This window comes from Sipha flava, unplaced genomic scaffold (genome assembly GCF_003268045.1).
Source record: "Sipha flava isolate LNK unplaced genomic scaffold, YSA_version1 36_pilon_pilon, whole genome shotgun sequence".
NCBI lineage: Eukaryota > Metazoa > Arthropoda > Insecta > Hemiptera > Aphididae > Sipha > Sipha flava.
The window spans coordinates 3,266,393-3,288,168 of record NW_020273076.1 but is presented as its reverse complement, the minus strand read 5'-3'; the positions used below and the strand labels follow the sequence as shown (position 1 = coordinate 3,288,168).

Genomic DNA, 21,776 nt, shown 5'->3' with positions numbered 1-21,776 from the left:
CGATAAAACTAACAACTTGTTGTGCCAAGATATATGTAGATTGCGCTAAAAATTCATACAAATTTTAAATTGTTTGTCCGACATTGCAATATATGAGGACCATGACCCAGTATTACCCGATATCAGATTTCCATACTCGATAAACTATGGGTAGACTGTAAAAACGGTTATTCCTAGAAAGGCTACCGATTTTCTTTTCTTGTCTAATAATATATTCGATGAACTATTAAAATAATTTTTTTTTTTGTACAAAAAATTTATCGCAGTTTTTTTTTTTTAAAATATCAATAAAATACCACAGTAAAAGATAAACTTACCCTTAAGAGTCTATCATCAGTACAAAATAATTTGCATAAAAAAATCATTGCTTCCTATTGATGAATAACATATTACATTAATAAATAAATATTATTTATTGTGAACTAAAAACGATTCAACTATTTATGTTTTATTTTTACTAATCGCTCTGGGTTGTTTATATAATCGATTATTATTAATTATGGTTGATGTAAGAATGTGAAAGAAATGGTCGCAAAGATAAAAAGTACTGCAAAAATACCAAAATTAATAAGTTCTGATTCATCATTATATATCCACCATCTTACATAGTTTTCTAGCCAGTTTCTCCACTCTATGAGTACATATTAGAAAACTTTAGCCAAAATGATGTCTCCTCAGCAAATAAAAAATGATAATACAATAACTAAAATAAACATAGTCTCCTCTACCCCCGTCAACGTTACCTACACTTGTGCAGACATCGAAATCTGTTTTGTAAGGTGATTAAGAAATTTTGGATCGTAAAGATCATATCATACGTAAAACGAAAAACAAACCAAATAAAAAACCTATTCTATATGAATATAATATATTGATTGTATCTTGTAATAGTTATTATACATATATATTATACATTATATACTGTTTTGCATAGCGAAGAATATTCGATTTAAATTAATATACCTACATTTTATTATCAAAATGTTTTTTTTATATAATCTAAGAAACGTGTTAAACTCTTTAAAAAATAATAGATAAATGAATTAGGTGGTTATTAAACATGACCCATGACTAAGGAACCAAATTATAACTTCCTATTCTATATCTCTGAATATTTACTCACGGTAAATATGATTCATGTTTATTCTTCGTAATATTCTACATTTGAAATAGTTATAGCTCTACGACACTATAAATGTTGACGTTAATATATTAGAATTATAAATTTAATATTATTTAAATAATGTCTCTCAAAGAGTAACCTTCAAATTGATGATTTCGTAGAAAGTCTTAAAATTCAAGTAAGCCGATAAATATATATATATATATAAATATTTGCAATTATGTGAGATAGAATAAAATATCAAATTTGTTGATTTATTATTTATTTATTAGTTAATTATTGAATTACATTTTTAAATCATATATTTTACATATTATTGATACATAATGATATAATGATTTTGATAAGCCTTATAAGTCCCTGGAATATAATAGCTTATTAGTAAATTATACTCTTATTATATTTTATTTTTACAGTTTTTTAATATGACGAATGTTGTTATTGTAAACCTCTAATTATTATGTGCAATACTTTTTTCAGGAAAAAGTAGTATTTATTATTTTTCATACTAAATTTTTAATGTGCATTTAAAAAATTAATTTTTGTTGGCATATTTAAGTATTTTTATCAATTTAATTATATTATTATTGAATTATCACAATCAAGAGTATCACTAATATTTGGAAACCATACACTTTATAGAATAATAATTAGATCATGAAGATTATTTTATGTTACAACTTGCAATACTTCTTTCGATTATATTTAAAATGCATTTAAATTTATTTGAACAACACGAGTAACTTGGAAATTTAAACAGAAACTAACATTTGAAAATTATCTCTTGTCGTTTGGTCGTTTAATAAGAATATTTTTTTAAATTATAATTTTTTTTTTGTAATAACGTCATACCTTGTTATAAATACCACTAATATACATATATATTATACATATTATGTGAACGACGCCTATTTCATTAATAAATACAAATAATAAGTGTTTATAAAATGTATTTATGATTTAATAACAATGTTTATATTTACATAAAAATATTTTTTGGATAAATTAGGTAACACATACTCGTACTTAAATGTAACACTTATTTATCCGTATAAATTACAGTCATAAATTGAATAATCAGTTATGTCATCAATTCTAGTTTTAATTTTAAATTACTTCAAGTTATTGAGAGTTAATTATAAATAAATATACCAAATAATGCATAACTTTTAAGAATATATTTTTGGCAGGTTTTTGCATTCTGTGTCTTTGGCTGTATTTTGTTTTATTCCTTCCAAACTGTGCCATGCTCCGTAAAACACGTATATTAATAAACCTATAAAATATAAACATATAAAATTAGGTAACAATTCTAATTATTTTAATGAACCTTACAGATTTAATAATAATTTATTTTATTTTAACTTTCACGCATTAAGTTTAACCCTTATAAAAAAAGCACTCAACATAAAACTAAAAAATATATTTGTTGATCTCTTATTTTTTTTTTCTTGCAACTCTTTTTAAATTAATAAAATTAAAAATTAACAATTATACACTTTTAAAAACCATACACGCATAAACTTATTTTATTCAACATTTTAAATCATTTTTTAAACGGTTTTTGGTATTTATAAAATAAATTAAAATATTAAAATGATGTGAAAAAAATATCCACTTGGTATACTCTTAAATACAAACCGACTATAAGTCCAACGCCTAATCTTATCCACGTACTGCCATTAAGCTCCATCATCAGATACAAGTTTAAGATTATACTCAAACATGGTACTAAAGGAACGCAATGTACCTGAAAAACGAAGTATTTATTAACATATCATGAACAATAAAGACTGTTAAAACAGAATAATACATTACCACCATCAATTATTGATTGAAAATTGCTATAAAATTAGTCTAATATTACATTGATACGTATTATTACCTTGAACGATAATGTTTCGATTGCTTGTGGAAGTCTGTGTAGCATTAACATGGAAATCAGTAAGCCTGCGACTGCAAAACCGGCTATGATGGTCAAGGGAAGCTGAAAGGCGGATTCGAAACATTTGACGTTAGTCATGCAAACGCAAAACACTACTGCGAAAATAGCTGTGCAACAAGTACATGATCGAAAAATCAATTACAAAATAATCAACAACGAGCAGGATTCATGTTGGCACACAATTATATTATCCTTATACTCGTAAGCAAAATCGCTGAAAAAAAACCAAACGTACTGTAAACTAATATCAGCACTCTGGACATGTATTGCGTGTCGGGATTCGGTATTTTCGTGTCCGACAGATTGAACCATCGGTAAACTATAAGGTCTTTGAAGTCATTCGAATGTTCGACAAATGTGTTGTTGTTCCTGTATCTGAATTAGAACAAAACGGATCATGTTTTCGAGCTGAACAATTTCTCATATGATCGACTTATGCAAGCTCGACAATCAAATACAAAACGGTAAAATAATACACCTGATATACACACCTGAGAACCAGCACGCAGATGCTGACCATCAGATACGACATCAATGTGCCGATGGATGTCATTTCAACTAGTTGTTCGAGGTTGAACAAGGATGACAATAAGCCTGCACACCAGGAGAAATATGATGATCAACTCGTAGATTATTATTATTATTATTATTAAAAAATCATCATATCCGCATGATGTTTTGTCATAATTTTTCGAAACATGCCAAATGCGCGTTCAGTAAAACCGATTTTGTCTTGTAGGATTTGACGTACTAGAGTACACTGACCTATTAACAAACTAAAATAGAAGAACATTATCTATGTTTATACGTCGATTTCTTAAGCGAGTTACACGTAATTTCAAATAGTAATATTTTACAAACTCGTATAAGAAATAAAAATATCGTATTACACATAAATGTTACTCTTCCCTTCAAGTTTTGACAATAGGTCGGTTTAGTTAAAATTAACATTTTTACTAAATGCATGGTACGTTTTTAAGACGGAAATTAACACTTCATGCGGATATGTTGTCCTCTTGATAAGATGGTCTGAGGATCGAAACATCACCTGCGCCGAATCCGGAAATCATTGTGGCTAAAAAAGGTGTTTTGGTGCGTTCGTTGACCGACGACAAGAACTCAAACAGTAGACCATCGCTGGACATGGCGTACAAAATTCGTGGTATAGGGAACAAACATCCTAAAAGACTTAAATTTGTTCAAGTTAGTTTATTCTTCGACTATCGTCAAACAATGAGTGTATACGCGATTAAACTGCATTATTTACGTGGTGAAAAGAGCAAACACTGCGCCGATGGTAACGATGTATTTGATAATTGGCATTCCCAAGTTGTCGTATATGACCGGCAACGGTGCATTCGAGTCCTAAAAAATTTGACATCAATTTAGTTTAACGTTGTCCAGCGGATCGCACATATGGTATATTATATCAAATCATACTTGGTCAAAGTATGGCCACATTAACGTCAATACTGTCGCGACGCTAGAATATGCCAATGTGACGAAGAACAACGACAAAATAATTGCTAACGGGATGGTTTTTTTTGGATTTTTGGTCTCTTCGCCTAAATGAAAATCGTAATTGAAACGAAACTATAGTTTATCTGAATATTTAAATATTTTATGTAAATGTATAACTCTATTGGTCTTATAAGCATACTAAAAGTTAGGGATGACTATCGAATACTGGCTGGTAGTTGGTACGCCGCAAACAAAATATTATTTGAACCATTGTCGATTAATTTTTAAGTAAACAAGTATCTTTGCTGTAGTGTTTTAATGTATATTACATCGGTAGGAAATAAAAATGAAACAGCAATATAATACGGCGCCATCCAACAACAAAGCAGAAATCACAGTAAAATCTTATCTGCATGTTACTATTTTGAACAATAAAGTGTATTGTGTAACGATATACTGTTTTTACTAAGTCGAGCATAAATTAAAATGAAATCGATTAAATCTATGAAAAATAACAGTTTTTGTTATCACAAGATACTTGTAGCTTCAATTATCATTCATGGCATAATAAATTTGGCATGTCACTATGCTTAATTTTAATCACTTATTATTTAAAACGTAAGCGAACCGGTTGTGGCTATAGAATCAAATCCGATAAATCCGTAAAAACATCTAGCAGCTCCTGCGATTAATCCGGTCCAGCCGAATGGTAAAAATCCGCCATCACCTCCGTCAACTCCAATAGGAATATCGCTTTTTGGAATTGACCAATTAGACAGTTTACCTGAAATAAATTGAGTCTATATAACGTTATCTGATAATAATACGAAATTTTGGCTTTATATCAACTACGCCGAAAATCGCAGGTACAGAAAGAAAAATTATGGGATGGAAAAAAGGTATACATCTATTGCGTCAATCGATTTCAAGTTAATGCATTTTGCGATTACCTCATTGATACATATATTGATGAAAATGCAACTTTTCCCTTGTATTCCTTTCTTTGGTCATCGTGTAACATATTAAGTGAAAGAACAACAAATGCTTGTGAGGCATTTCACTCAGGGTTTAGGAAATATTTTTACTGACCCCATCCAAATATTTTTGTTTTTTATGAAGTTTTAAAAATAACATAACGCAACAATCATAATACGTATTCTCTTAGTTATCACAAATAGACCAAACTCTAAATTTATGACAAAAAAATAAATAGTAAAATAGACATAACTAATTTTAATATTAAACTTAAGAACTTTTCAACATTTATAGGATTAATGTAAGTATATATAGTATAATATTGGTATAAATACCAAGTATATAGAATGATAAGTTTGATTTTAGTTTTAATTTTAATTTTTAGCCATTATGATTTTTATTTGTACTATATAGTTGATATACCAACGAAATAGATGTATACCTTTTCAATATATCCTTTTCATACTGGCGCAATAGATGTATAGTATACAGGTAATGTCCCAAATTCGGCACAATTGACGAATATCGGAAATTTTTAGTACACAATAATATTACGATAGCGGAATTTGGAAATGAAACCACATTTAAATGTTTATTAAATAGTGGAGAACACAAAATATTTTATTTTATTTTAAAAGTATTGTTGCGATATACGTACCGAAAAAACATCCACTTATGACGACAGTGAATATTGTCATCAAGTTAAACGCAGTGAACACGCTATTGATAATTGACGATTTTCGAACACCCCAAGCTACAACCACTGTAAATATATATTTGTAAACATCCATACACTATATAGGTATAACAATTCTATAGTAATTTAGCGTTTGAGTGTAAGATTTGCATTTTACTTTAAAGAAATGTACCGTTTAAAAGAACATTGAGTTGTATACATATGAATAGTAACCAGATAAAAAAAAAACGCATAATAAATAATAATTTAATTGTAAACGAATAAAGAATATGAAGTAAATTAACATTTAATATATAGTTTGTTTTTTTTTATTCACGTATTTGAATCGTACAAGTTTCTTATTACTTGCTATAGACATGATGAACAAAAACGACGCAACATCTGGATATTCACCCAAAAACTTCTGGTTCAATGGAAAGTATTTTTTCATATAATTTTTTTGAGGATTTCCAAGTAAAGAATCTAAATAATTAGTCATAGCTTTGGAAACAGAAGCGGTGCCTGGGGAAAAAAATGTACTAATGTTATTTACATTACATAAATCACAAATATAAACATTACATGTTAATTACATTAATGTTTACGTCATTGTCAAAACTTGATTTTTATGAAAATATTTAATTCGTTTTAATTTCATAACTCACCAATTGAGTGCTCAATATACAGGGTCCAGCCAATTATAAATGCAACTAATTCTCCTACAGCTACATAACTATAAATATATGCAGATCCAGCTTTAGGTACACGCCCGGCAAATTCAGCGTAGCAAACTCCTGAAAATACCAAACAAAATTATATGATCTGTATCCACGACACATTTTCATCTTAATTCAAGTTCAAAGAAGCTTCTATTTAAACAGAACACTGATATTTGTGTAAGAATTGGAAGAATAGAGATAAAAATATACTAAATAAACGTAAGATTTTCCCTGACCTCGTTTGGGATTTATAATATAAAATTATGAATAAAGACAGCAAAAAGTTAAACAGCTGAAAGTAATTTTTTTTTTTTTACTATTAAAGTTTTCTTTGTGTGTATTTTAATCTTTTTCTGCCGTATTCATTTATAAATATAACTAGGTATACGATGAATTATTACAACTCTACCAAATTATTTTTTTTTATTTTGCTCTTATTGAAACATTACTACAAAGTAATTAAAAATAACAACAAATAATTATTTTTCTTATTATTATATACTATGTTATCTCAATTTTAACGATTTAATAGAACAAAAAACAATCAGAAGTACTAAACACAAGTACCAAGTACTTCAAACTTGTACATGTGGTCTGACTTAATACTCGAAAAAATGTCTATGAAAAAAATGTCACTTCGAATCTAAAATAATATTCTTTAGAAATGATAATATATGATTACATGATTTTCTATTACAATATAAAATTTACTTATGACTTACCAAATGACAATCATAATTTTTTTTATAAGCCTTAAGTAAATTATGATAGAACTAATTTTTTTAATTTATTCCAATAACATTTGTCATAACAACTTAATTTTTATCGTAAGACCGTATAAACTCTGATATAATTTTAATTAAGATTTGTTTTAATTTTTTTTTTCTTATAATCAAAACGTTATGCATATTGATTATTATATGTAAATACTCGTGTGATTTGTGAGTGGAAGCATAGATTTAACAGAAGAGCTCTGGATAATCAGATTATAATTCCCTCTGAGCAATCTAAGTTACAAAACTTGCAGCTGTGTTACATTGGGATCACACAAAAACATTAACAAGAAACATCATAAAAACATCACATAATTGTTTCATAGAAATAATGTACATATTGATATTTTGTTATAAACGGCTTGCGCTGGTCTTTCCCATAAAATCAGGAATTTCAAGAACCCGCACGCCACGTACTGTTTCAGCTGAACGCTGTTGACAGTCCGTGTCAATGTTTCAGTCGGAAAATAATATTATGTAAAATCGATCATTTACCCAAAGAGAAAACTAAAATATCAAAATAATATTCTAATTAGCTCACTTCACACTTCACACAATCACACCCTCGTATTCGTCCTTCACAGTTCAGTTTTCATCGGTGTAGTTTTCAGTAGTTCGGAGAGACACGAGATCCGGAATTATGGCCGAGGCCTTATTGTCCGCACCCCTTCTATTAACGCGAGACGTTACTCAGAAGGCACGGTCGAAACGAACCCCAATGTATAACCTAGGGGTCCGGGTCGTCGTATGGACCACTAGCATTGAGCCTAGGCCCGTACCCTTTCAATCCGTGGACAAGAGAACCATGTTGGGACCCGCGGTTTCCACTTGGTGTTGTGGTTTTGTTACTATCTCGCGCTGTGCCACTGCCATCACGTTTCAGCCAAAATAGGCTCTTCAACCTTAGGGGCACCGAGTCCGGAGCAGCTAGGCCGGTCCGACGTGCGGTGGAGCTCCCCCTCCTGTGGTACGAACTAGGTTTCCAGTTGATGTCAGTCAACCCAGGGTTTTTCGGCCCCTATCATTATTTTGGCTAACCAAGCCGGCTAGTGGTAGGCCTAAGTTCGGAGTGGCAGTGCGCTTTAGAATTCAGTTTCACTTATTTTTGTGACGCAAACAAAATATAAACTTTTAGTTTTAATTTTTAATACATCTATCGACTATGACTTTTTTAAACCTTGGAATGCTTCGGTAGTGTATTTCTACCTCCTGAAGCTCTTTTCCAGGTAATTATAGTTTTATCTAATAAATAATCATTTTTATGTAATATTCTTCTTCTTCTTCTTCTTCTGGTATTTTTACTCTCTAAGAGTTTTTGTCTTTATTACTATACTTCGCCACCTATCACTATTTTGGACTGTCCCTCTCCAATCCTCAACTTCGAAGGTTTTTAAGACTTCTTCTACCACATCAATCCATCTTTTCCGAAGTCTAACTCTAGGTGTTTTACCTTATGGTTTCCATCTCAATGCTACTCTAACTACTTCGTTCTCTCGTCCTCTCACTATGTGACCTAACCATTGTATTCCTTGGCCCTTAATAAAGCTTGTTACTGGTGCTAGTTCCGAAATATCTTACAGCTCTTTGTTGTATTTCCTCCGCCAATTTCCCGTTGTTTCATCGACCATAGTTGATGATCATAAATTACGACTATCATATTTGATGTTGCAAACGCTATTGTCATTGCTATTACTATGTAAACTTTCCCTCCCTATACAAGCGAAGTACTGTGGTTCCCGTCCGTATTTTGCATTGAAATCACCTAGTTTAATTATTATCACGTTCCCAGAGATACTCTCGTATGTTTCAGTCAACTCGTCATTGAAGATATCTTTCACATTGTCATATTTTACTTTTGTTGTTGCATGTTCGTTTATTATACAAATGTTAATGAAGTTAGAGTTGATGATTAATATTAATATTCGTTCGGATACTGGATTAAACACTTTAATGTATGGTATTAATGTCCTATGGTTGGGCTGCAAAACCGCTACCAAAATTATGCATATTTTCCATTCCAGAGAAGAAAATTGTGTACTCTACAATCGTTAGTTGGCCTACTCTCAACCATCTTATTTCTTGTATGGCTGCTACTTTAATGTCGTAGGTGTTAAGAATATCAGCTAAATTTTGGCTTGCACCTGTTTTATATAAGCTTGTCGCATTCCATGACGCAACCTTAAAATCAACTTTCCGTTTCCAAAAACCAGTCTTGAATCCATGTCATCTTGTCTGAGGCTTAGGTGTCTTAAGTGACTTAGGTGTTGGTTTCATAATAAGAATCTTTTACTAGGCAGGGTTGTTAACTCTTAATTTAACCCCCAACTTGGAGGACCAGACTAAACCAATCAATTAAAGTCATTTCAGGAGCCGGGGCCCGAGATATGCCAAATCCGTAGCGCAAAATATTGCATCCCCTCAGGGAATTATGAAATATTACAATATGCTTTTATCACTATTGGCCTACACGGTTCAAACCAATTTTTTAAAAATATATATTTTATTAGTATTTAAAAAGAGATACAAATAGATTCATAACCTTAAATTTATAATAGTAAATAGTAAGTATACACATAGAAATCATAATATCCCACCGTGCATTCAATGTTTCATAACATCGTAGCGCTGTACGATTTAAGTTGCAACTCTAACAGCGCCCATAAACGTATGTTCAACATCGTGTATCTGTTATCACTGTTAATATTGTAATGTTATTTTATGTTTCAATATCAACATCCTATTAACATGAAATTAATAATATCTCAACGTCTTGGAAACACGTTTCTATAATATTGCAAAGATATTAATATGATGTAGCTACAGCCGATAGCTTAGCAACATTTTGCCGTGATTTCATAAAAGTAATTTAATTATATGATATCGAAGCCTAAAAACCCTTTATATATCATAAGCTAATGACATTGCTTTTTGAGAATTTGGTATTTAGTTCTATATTGTATAAGTCCCCCCCCCTTAAATTATAAAAACTTATCCAAACTGAATCATATTCAAGTTTATTTCAGGTACCTACATTAAGAGAACGCCACATTGCATGTGTTGTTTCCGACTTACTAGTGCATAACTAGTGTGAATAATCGTAAAAATCAACATATGAACACAGATAATGTTCTATTACCATCAAGTATCCGTATAAATAGATTTACTCTCATTTTTAAACGGACTTAAACGTGATCTGTTAAACGTAAATTTGCTATTTTACACACTTGTAAGACGAAAACAACACTAGCGGATGTGGCGTCCACTTAATTGGTTAGTTTTGTCAAATACTATCATACTGATTTATAACCTTGTTTATCAATTAGATTTCTTATAAATATACATATACAGTAAAAGCTCTTTATAACGGAATCAATTGGAACCAACAATTTTTCCGTTTTAAAGAGTTTTCCGTCTTAGAGAGGTAAAAAAAAAGTGTTTAAGAATGTATGTATATGTACGTATGTGTTAAAAAAATTATATTTTAGGTAAATACCTCGTAAAACGTAAATTTATACAATAAAATTATTATACATGTATGACTTACTATTTAAATTTGTTTTGTGTAGGTATAATACTAAAATAAAATAAAAGTAATATTTGTACCTTTTTCATAATTAAGAAAAATAGTTTTTAATATTTGATTGCTTTTTGTGTTTAAGAGCAGCACGTTCAGCACATTCTCGGGCTTTTGTTATAAGTTCTAATAGATTTGAATTTGAAATGGTGGCTGATAACTTTTGTAATTCTTTTTAGTATGAGATTGCAATTTTAAAATCTTTTATTTTTGGCTCATCGTTGGTCTCGCTATCATCATTATCATCGTTCTCTTCTTCTTTTTCTTCTTCTTCTTCTAAAAAATCACCGAATCGTAAGTTTGGTGCGTCTCTAATTTACTGTTAAATGTAATAACATTTTCTACATCAACATTGGCTATAACGTATTCCTCATTAATATCTTTTAAAGCATTTTCTGGTAAATCTATAGCATTGGTATTGGTTCTTTCATTTCAAAGAAACCCGGTTTTACGAAAACAATTTTGCACACATCCAGCTTTTACATGATCGCAAACTAACGCTATCCAGTTGACAGCATCCAAAACACTTATTGATTTAGCGAATTGATGAGCTGAAGAACAATTATCCATCTTGCATGATAACGATTGTAGCAAAAACTTACGATAGTAAGACTTGAACGTGTAAATCACTTCTTGATCCATTGGTTGGGTGATCGATGTGGTATTTGGGGGCAGCATAAGCATTTTGGTATTAGATAGTTCGATCTTTGGGTGACATGCAGCATTATCTAAGAATATTAGGAAATTTTTATTCTGAGATCGCATATCTGCGTTAAAATAACGCAACCACTGCTCCATTATCTCTGTTGTCATCCAGGCTTTTTCATTAAATTTCCATATGACAGGTAATGAAGAAATTTCCATGTTCTTAAAACACCGTTGTTTTTTAGACTTGCCAAATACCAATGGCTTCCTAATTTCTCCAGCCATACAACTACACATGAGCACTGTTAAGCGACCCTTTGCTTTTTTCCCTCCAGAACAAGACTCACTTTTCAATACTAGTGACTTAGTAGGAATACTTCTGAAAAAAAGACCCGTTTCGTCAGCATTGTACACGTCTTTTACTTCATATCCAGCAATGAATCTTGATATATTTTTCTTCCACTCCACCACAGTTTCTTGATTAACGTCATTAACCTCATCACTAACTTGTTTCCAAACAATTTCATGCCTTTTAATAAATTTTTCTAGCCAACCGTTCGAAGCCTTGAAATCTTTGACATTCACGTTTTCAGCCAATTTCATAGCTTCTGTTTGTATAATTGGACCGGAAATCGGCAAATTTTTTGACCGAACGCTGACAAACCACTCATACAACTTTTGGTCAATTTGTTAAAATGAGGAAGTTTTCACTCTTATACTCTTACCCGAGTTTTTGCTATTTACCCATTCATCCATAGTCTTTTCTTTATTTTTTATCGCGTCGTAAACTTGAGTTTTTCCACATTTAAATCTATTAATTAATTCCTTCGTACTTAGTTTTTGTGTTTCTTTCAACTCGATTAGTTTAACGTTATCGGAAAAAATCAGAGCTGTACGTGGCATATTTGCGAGTAAAAACTAAAAACAGTACGAAAACAAACAAAATCACGACAATAAAACAAACGGTGAGCACTGCACGTTTACTAAACGATATGAACAATTCGACAGAATAAAGATGACTTGCCCAGTTCATATTAACAAAAATACGTTAAAGGTATGTACATACGTATATATCTATATTTAATAATAAATAAATTAATATGACAATCGTGAAACGATACCGTCGAATGATATTTCAGATAATGATATAGTTTAGATTATCTAGTTACCAAACATATATATTATATACATATAGTTTATACTTATGTAACTGTAATTTATCTTTAAATAATTTTATTTTCCGTTTAACAGAGAGTATTTTTACTAATTGGATTACGAACATTTTCCGTTTCCGTTTTGTAGAGGTTCCGTCTTAAAGAGGTCAATTTCATATATTATTTGAACCGGGACTACTGACATTTTCCATTATAGGGAGGATTCCATCTAACAGAGGGTCCTTATAAATAGGTTTTACTGTATATATATATATATATATATATATATATATATATTGGATCTATTTATAAATAAAATATACCAATATATAAATAACCTATTTGAAACGTAACCATATGATAGTTTGAATAACAATCATCAATTATGTCATTATGATAACAATAATAACACTGCTTAATCCTATATCTCCAAGCTCAATATTGTGAAAATTGTATTACCTAAATACATAAATTATACCCACTATTATTAATAGTCAATCATGGTTAAGTAAGTTAAGATGTTCCCAGATTAGGTAGGTTAGATATTAGTACTACGTATAATGACGTTTCTAATCCAACTCATACTTATAATTTTTATAACTTTTTTCTCGTTTTACTTCAATCGGTCTGTTCATTAATAACATCTACTAAATGTAAAATATATATTTCTAGAATGTTTTATTTATAACATTTCAAAGATGTTAATACAATATTGTAAAATATGTATTGTAATCGTTAATACAACTCAAATTAAATGTCATCAAATTTGTACAACAGCAGTAACCACAACATCGGTGCAACGTAAAAGTAACAATAAACGCAAAGTTACAAGTTGATTTTAAACGTCTCTGGCACGTTTATATTACCGAATATTTCACAGTGGGTACGAAATACCTTAAAAGTTTTTACAATGCAGAACAATCAAAGTAATTAATCCAATAAATATACTAGACATATTTGGAAGCAGCTAAACAGTATTGTCAAATGGCCATCAGAAGGTTATATTATTATTATAACGTTTGAGTGGGATATTTGATTGGAAAGGAGAAAATAAGACTATTTCAAATGCTACATAATAACCTAAGCAGGTGTACCTGAAAATGAAGACACGATTGCAGCCACGATAAAAGACAGCACCACCGCTGGGCCCGCAACCGATTTGGCCACAGTTCCAGCCAACACGTACACGCCACATCCCAACGTGGCACCGATGCCCAAGGTGGTTAAGTCGAAAACGTTTAACACTCGTTCTAACTTTTCTTTTCCTGGTTCTTCTACGTTTAAGAACGTTTTTTTCCGGCACAATAGTTCGTACAGAGATTTTCTCTGGAACGAGAGCATTTTTTGAGTACTAAAAAAAACCTTATCAAAACAATACATTTGTTCCCAATACAATCAATATAAAAGATTTGAGTTTAATCGAAAGAATCATGATGTCCTTAGCTACTAAGATTGAAGAACTACTTATGAAACAAACAAAAAAACCTATCATTGGTTTTTATTAACGAAAAAATTCACTTTATGATTCTTTGTTGGTGGCGAGTTTTTATGATCAATATTTAAAAATATAACTGTCAATATAATAGATCTTTGTATAATTTATAATAATAGCTTAATGTTTTTCTCAAAAATATCAATTATTTCTGATCGAAATGTAAATAACATCATACTGCTTATTAGGGATGGGCATGAAATCTGAAAATCTGAATTATCCGGATATCCGGATATTCAAATCCAGATTTGAATCAAATTCTTAACTGAATTTGCCGAAGTATCCGGATTATTCGGATTTATGAAATTGCTTTTTATACAGCTTATAATTATTTTTAATTTTTAGTAAAATAAATTATTTTATTTTATTATAACAAAAAATTAATATTATATTTTATGAATTTCAATTTACTTATCATGATTTCAACAGTTTTTACAGTTTTTATAATGTATTATTAGTTACCAAATTTAAAATGTATTAAATTGTTGAGTTTACTTTATACCTTTATGACTTACAGTGATATCATGACTGAATACCCAATTAACTTATCTTACTTGCATAACCTTTGAATGGTTATTGAATAAGATTTTCTGAAGAAAAGTTAAATTTATGTAAATATAAAAGTGAGTAATTGAACAGTAAAATCGAATTGAATAATCCGGATTGTTCGGATAATCCATTAAATCCGAATTTCCTAAATCTGGATTTGGCAAATCCGAATAATTCGGATTTCCTAAATTCGGATATGCCCATCACTACTGCTTACACTAATGACATTGACATATAACCTAGACACCTAAATGCATTTACTCAAGAAATACGTTAACACTTTCTGTCAAATGTGTGATGATGTAAATATTGTGCTTATAAATCTTTGACAAGTAAAACATACATAGTAAAGTTGTAATACGAATGTACAATAAAATGTGAATACGTAAATCAGCGGTTCCCAATTTTTTTTTTTCCACGGTGCCTTTTTTTGGACTCAATTTAGCCACGGTGTCTTGCTGTGAATAAAATAAAAATACATAAAAAATACTCATTGATAATAAATTTTATTAATTTTATTAAAATTTAACTTAATTATAAATTAATGAATTTTTAAACCTAAAAATAAAATAAATAAAAGCATTTTTATAATTATTATGATTATTAGATAAAAATATTATAAGATTAAAATGAGAATGACCGAATAAACAAAAGAAAATATTTCATTATTTGCTATAAAGTTTTTACGAAAACAATAAGGAAAATAAAATCTAAACATTTAAAATTATTTTTTATAAACTGTAGACCACGGTGCCCTTAGAAAGTGTTCGCAGTGCCCCTAGGGCACTACGGTGCACAGTTTAGGGACCGCTGACGTAATAATCGGTGATACCCGATTGAGCACGGTCGTTATCGGTCGACCTTTTTGACGACCCGATTGAGCACAATAAAAAAAAATGTATTGTATACAACGTTGTCAGATTGATAACTAACTATAGGCTGGCAACACACTAGCGTTATTTTACTGCGCATTTTGTTAAAGTACATTAAAATGAATAGAGCACAACACACGAATGTCGCGCAGTAAAATTATGGCACGATATTTCGAAAACTGTCGCGTGCACCTTGACTTTACCGTAGGTTAAAAATACCGCTATAAAGGCTTATCGTGAGTACTCTCAATTTTAAAAATGTTGAAAACCTACTTAAATACTTATTGAAAATTGGAAACAAGTATTTAGGGAAAAAAATTTAAAACTTTACCTTTTTCATGACAATTGTACAAGTGCTATTTTTTAGCAAAAAAAAAAAAAATATGTAATTATAACATGTGATTAAAATCCAATAAAAGATTTTTAGTTATAAATAATTATATTCAAATGTACTTTATTTTGTAAAAATAATATGGACGCAACGAGCTCTATACACCAACAATATAAAAAATGCAAAAAAAAAGGTTTCTTGTCTTTTTTCTATTGAAGAGTTATTTCTTTTAGGAAACCTGAGCCGTAAAAATTTTAAATTATAAAATATGGTTAAAAATCTAAAATTGAATTACATAATAATGATAAAAAAATCTTGCATGCACAGAAATACGGTGCACCGAATAATATTCTACGGTACAAAGCGGCAACGTCGCACTCATTTTCGTGCTCAATCATGTGGTTTTTGGGGCTGGAACCCAATTGAGCACGATTGATCTTTTTCGTAACCTGATTGAGCACGATTGCAATCAAACAATAAGAACCAAAAAAGAACCCAAAAACCACACGATTGAGCATGAAAATGGGTTTCAATTGTTATGAATAAGGTAAAATTTTAAATTATTTTTCCCTAAATACTTGATTCCAATTTTCAATAAGTATTTAAGTAGGTTGTCAGCATTTTTAAATTCAGAGTACTCACGATAAGCCTTTATAGTGGTATTTTTAACGTACGGTAAAGTCAAGGTGTACGCGACAGTTTTCGAAATATCGAGCCATAATTTTACTGCGCGACGCTCGTGTGTTGTGCTCTTTTCATTTTAATGTACTTTAACAAAACGCGCAGTAAAATTACGGCGCGGTAAAAATGTCGTGCGGTAAAATAACGCTAGTGTGTTGCCAGCCAAATAGTTAGTTTTAAATCTGACAACCTTGTATACAATATTTTTTTTTTTACCATGCTCAAACGGGTCATCAAAAAGGTCGGCCGATAACGACCGTGCTCAATCGGGTATCACCGGTTTTTGGGTTCTTTTTTGGTTCCTATTGTTTGATTGCAACCGTGCTCAATCGGGTTACGAAAAAGATCAATCGTGCTCAATCGGGTTCTAGTGTAAATAATAATAAACGATTTTCGCGTTTAGTAAATAATACTTACCGACCATGAGCTAATCATGTTTAGTATCTGTTGAAATTCTTTTTAAGATCTCTTTTCAAAACCGGCAACATGAATATGATACATACAGCAAGTCGAAGGAAAAACTGTAATCAAGTAGTTCAGAGTTAATAAGTTAATAAGAGAACCGTAGGAAATTGTTTATCGTTGATTTAGACTGTAGTACTTCACTTTTACGCAATTTACCGCAAACTAGCAACATAGTTAGGTGTCATGTGTATTCTTCACTGACATTGAGGTGATAAATATTTTGTTATCATAACGATTAAAGTGCCACATGAGAGTAATCATAAGTAGTAATACATTTATTGTCCTTAAACCGTGGAAAAAAAAATTAACAAACGAATTCGATGACTTAACATTGGTTTTACATTTTTTAATGTACGATTTAGTGACGTGTCAGGCTATATATGTAAGAACTTCAATGGTGTTGTTCAAATAAAATAACATAAATTAGCCACACACCATATCTTTAAAAAAATATGTATTCAAACATTATGATGTTCTACAGAATATTTAACTTGCCACAACTTAAAATATTGAGTAGGTGTAGTAGATATGATGAAAACTGCTCAACCGGTAAAATCGATTTGATAAACAAATATCAAGATGGAAAAAATAACTCAGAGCATGAAATAACAAAAAATGTTTTCAAATCATCTTACAAATCATTGAAGTTTGTTACTAACTTTCTTATTGAAAAATTCTTTAACTGTTGCTTAAGATTTCAAATAGTAAGCCAATAACAATTATTTGTCTATAACTCTGAAGAATATATTCGATTTCATTACCAGAGTCCCTAAAAATTATCGAAACAATTAATTTACAGTTGTCATCAGTATAAAAATATTTTTAAAATATTGAATGCGTATACAAGATGACGATATATGTATTTTTTTAGTCAAAACGAGACAAAAAAAAATCTTCATAATTTTAACAAAGTTTAATGATTAACAATTATTTTATTAATAATTATTAAAAATTAAGTGCTATTATGGTTAGGAACAAAACCATACAGTAATACAGTATTTATATGCCACATGTACACATACTATTTAAACACAATAGAAACAATAATTCATCAACAAATTAATATTGACAATTATTATTTTTTTACTACTTTCTGAAAACGGGACAGTTTAGTGTCTCCAAAATTCCCTAAAGAACAATAGGACAATAATATGAAAAACGGGACGTGGTCACTTTAAGTATACTTGACCCCATACTACAACAAAAGGATGCTAAATAGTAGGTACTCTTACGTCATTTCCACAACATTTCGAAGTACAACACTTCATTAATTTTTTTCAAGAAAAAATGAACTTTAGCATAAAACTAACAGTTAAATATAAAAAAAAAATAATTTAAAATATTTGAAAACTTTTTAAAAAATATTTATATTTTCGACATTTATACTGAAAATTAATATTTACAAAATCAAAAAATTTACAAATAAAAATGTTGATTCGTTTGTTTGAAATGTTGATTTTATATTTTTTATAATTATGAATTATACTCAATGGAACACTTAAGTATTTTTTTTTTTTTACAGCACTTTCAGTAATTTATAAAACTTTTGCATAGAAAACACTGTTCTTTTGTCGAAAGAAGACAGATTATTTGCATCACATTTAGACTATACTCCTTAGCGTAACAATTTCAATATCCGAAAATACAAATATTTTGACAAAGTATTGTTTTTTAATAGATAAAGAGAAAATATATCATTAAATACTCAACAGTCTTTATTATGATGATACTTTATTAATTGTTTGAGATTTATTTGGAAATCGTTATAATTTAATAGTTGTGGTGTAACGCATGTCGACAATAATGTTTAAAATTGATATTTCTTTATCTATTTTGGTAAATAAATATAAATAAAGGTGAAATCGTGTAATAACCTATGTTTGTATAAAACAGCAAACAATACAGAAATTCATGGAAACGGTTATCTTTCCTTTACATAGCTTTTTATATACCTACCACTTAATGTCAAATTATGCAACACGTAATAAGTTGTTACTAACAACCCTTGATATCTTTTGTCCTTAACTGATCAATTGCATAATATAAAAACCTTGTTAAGTCAGTTCGTATTAATGCTGAAAAACTGTCAATTTATAACAAAACGTTGGTCATAGGAAGCAATTATTTTATTGGAGTATTTTATAATACAATACGTCGACATTGAGATAATGTTATGTGACATGTATTGATGCATTTTTTTTTATCAAATTATCTACCACCGTTTCGCATATTCGTATTGGCAATACAGTGCTGCATTTCATAAGGTTTTTATTCATAAACCCTTTTTTTTTTCATTTTTGCCGTAAAATTCCTATACTTTGTCTCAACAATTTAAATACGTTACTTTATATAAGAATATTTTGCAACAAAAATGACAATTATTTCATATGTAAAATAAGTATAATAAAAATATTTAAAAATAAATAAGCCTTTAATCCACAAATTATTTTGATGTGTAACTTGCTGTTAATTTAAAAAATTATGATCAAATTCTTTACTTATTCCAATAAGGTGCTGAATAATATTTGCAATAAACTTCTTTTATTTCAACCCCTTTCTCTTCAGAAAAATATTTTTTTTCGATGGAAAACAATCAAACTCATATGCAAGTTTTCTAACTTCCAATTTAATTCCTAAATTTTATTAAAAGTAAATATTTTTGTGAACAGGAAATATATTTACTCATCTGTCCTGAAGAGTATAATTATGCTCAATGATCTTTATAAAAAATTAACATTAATAGTACATTTAAAATATTCAAATTTTATCATGCATCGATCTTATTGTGTCATTTGTTGTGTAACTTATGTATTATTTCCTAAAAAATATGCTTACATTTCGTTCATTAGTTAAAGAAAAAAAAAAAAAAAGAACGGAATTAGTATCTTTTCTCAAATTAACTTGACCTCAGTAAGTATAATAAGAGAAGGATGTAGAATTTATACTTCCAAAGTCCTCACATATGACTTTTTAGAAATAATTATTTAAAGTCCGAAATTTTATAAAATTTATGATTTAGTTACATCGTCTAATATATATTTATAATTGGTAAATAACTTTTTGCAGAGAATGCCTGTCTATGCGTCATGCATCAGCTACCAGAACAGTATCAAAATTTAGTTCGTTATCGACGGTCATTTCTCAAAATTTCACGCTACTGCAAACCATCGCAATCTATACTATTTTTATCAATGACTTTCGGATATTACTTCTGTACACTGTATCAGTAGACTATACATTATAATTAATTTCCCGAAATTAATTGATACGTAGAATTAAAATATACGATAGCACACGATAATAATTATAATAATAATAATTATAGATGAATGGTACTCGAAAATATTATTATCATCACGGATTTTCGAAGAATATAATTTAATGGTGTGCAACAGTTTGGTATGCATATCGTGACTCTTTACATTTTCATTACGACAAAAACCATATTATTTTCTGTGTCTTATTTGGATTCTTGCCATTCGGTATAGCACAATAATAAGTATAATAAGCCGCTTAAAAAAAAATAAATAAAAAATGAAATTTACTTGCGGTAAAAACGATGTAAGTGTAACTAATTGCAGTTGCTCGAAAATCGCTAACACCTTAAATTCTTACGACCTTGTTATAATTAATATATGTACCAGCCATTCAAATTTATTCTAAAGTCTATGTTACTCTTTTTTTCTTATTTTTTGTTGGCTTGACTATGATCTTATTATATATATGATTGTTCCTATTGTTGAATAAAATGTCGCGTTGCACATTAAGTATCCATCTCCAATCGTATTTTAATAGTTATATTTTTTTATTCGACATATTTTCTTGCTTAAATACGATCTCAAGTGTTAACATAATTAACTTTATATCACTATTTTCTTTCATATTATATATTAAAATTTAGATTAAATTTACATAAAATTACATAAAATTACTGGATTTTTCTTGGTTTATTCCTAACGAATATCTATCTATTATAAGTTACTAAAAATACAATAATATCTAATCGATCTGCCTTTCATGTAATATTTACGGTTTTTTAAAGTATTAGAGTATATATTTTTTCTAGTTAAAATAATTGTTATTACTAAAAGATACTGCCAAACAATAACAATAATTACATTAAAAAAATGTTAGCACAAGAATAAAAAATGTAGCGTTTATACGAACAAAATTAATTATCCTACGATAGTATCAGTAAATGATATAAATAATAATTATTTATGTACAACAAGATTGTTTAAACAACTGAAGACAATATATAAAAAAAAAAAACCAAAATCATTGTTATAATGCGATGACAATGATATAAGCAATTTTAATACGCGTATATAGTTGAACACC

General features: G+C 29.4%; 1 protein-coding gene across 2 annotated transcripts; it reads right to left on the bottom strand.

Moving 5' to 3' along the window:
• Positions 1–2,118: 2,118 nt before the first annotated feature.
• On the bottom strand, positions 2,119–17,621 carry LOC112688042 (cationic amino acid transporter 2-like). Of its 2 annotated transcripts, none has more exons than XM_025561061.1 (14): positions 17,388–17,405; positions 14,140–14,371; positions 6,846–6,974; positions 6,547–6,702; positions 6,163–6,267; positions 5,158–5,313; positions 4,509–4,633; positions 4,336–4,433; positions 4,117–4,256; positions 3,560–3,662; positions 3,304–3,443; positions 3,009–3,175; positions 2,765–2,873; positions 2,119–2,399 (listed from the first exon to the last, which is right to left on the bottom strand). In XM_025561061.1, exons 1-14 carry the CDS (start codon positions 17,403–17,405, stop codon positions 2,293–2,295), a joined length of 1,785 nt encoding a protein of 594 aa, XP_025416846.1. In that variant the 3' UTR covers positions 2,119–2,292. The 2 variants fall into 2 exon arrangements, with proteins under 2 accessions (XP_025416846.1, XP_025416847.1); XM_025561062.1 differs by having other exon boundaries at positions 2,309–2,399; positions 3,009–3,110; positions 17,388–17,621.
• Positions 17,622–21,776: the final 4,155 nt, after the last annotated feature.

Bases quoted from the DNA above. Each gene is read 5' to 3' on its own strand.
- LOC112688042 (XM_025561061.1), bottom strand. The intron at 6,975-14,139 runs GTACACCTGCTT...TGGTATTTTCAG, and splicing joins AATCGTGTCTTCATTTTCAG to GAGTTTGCTACGCTGAATTT. The intron at 5,314-6,162 runs GTACGTATATCG...AATTTATTTCAG, and splicing joins CATAAGTGGATGTTTTTTCG to GTAAACTGTCTAATTGGTCA.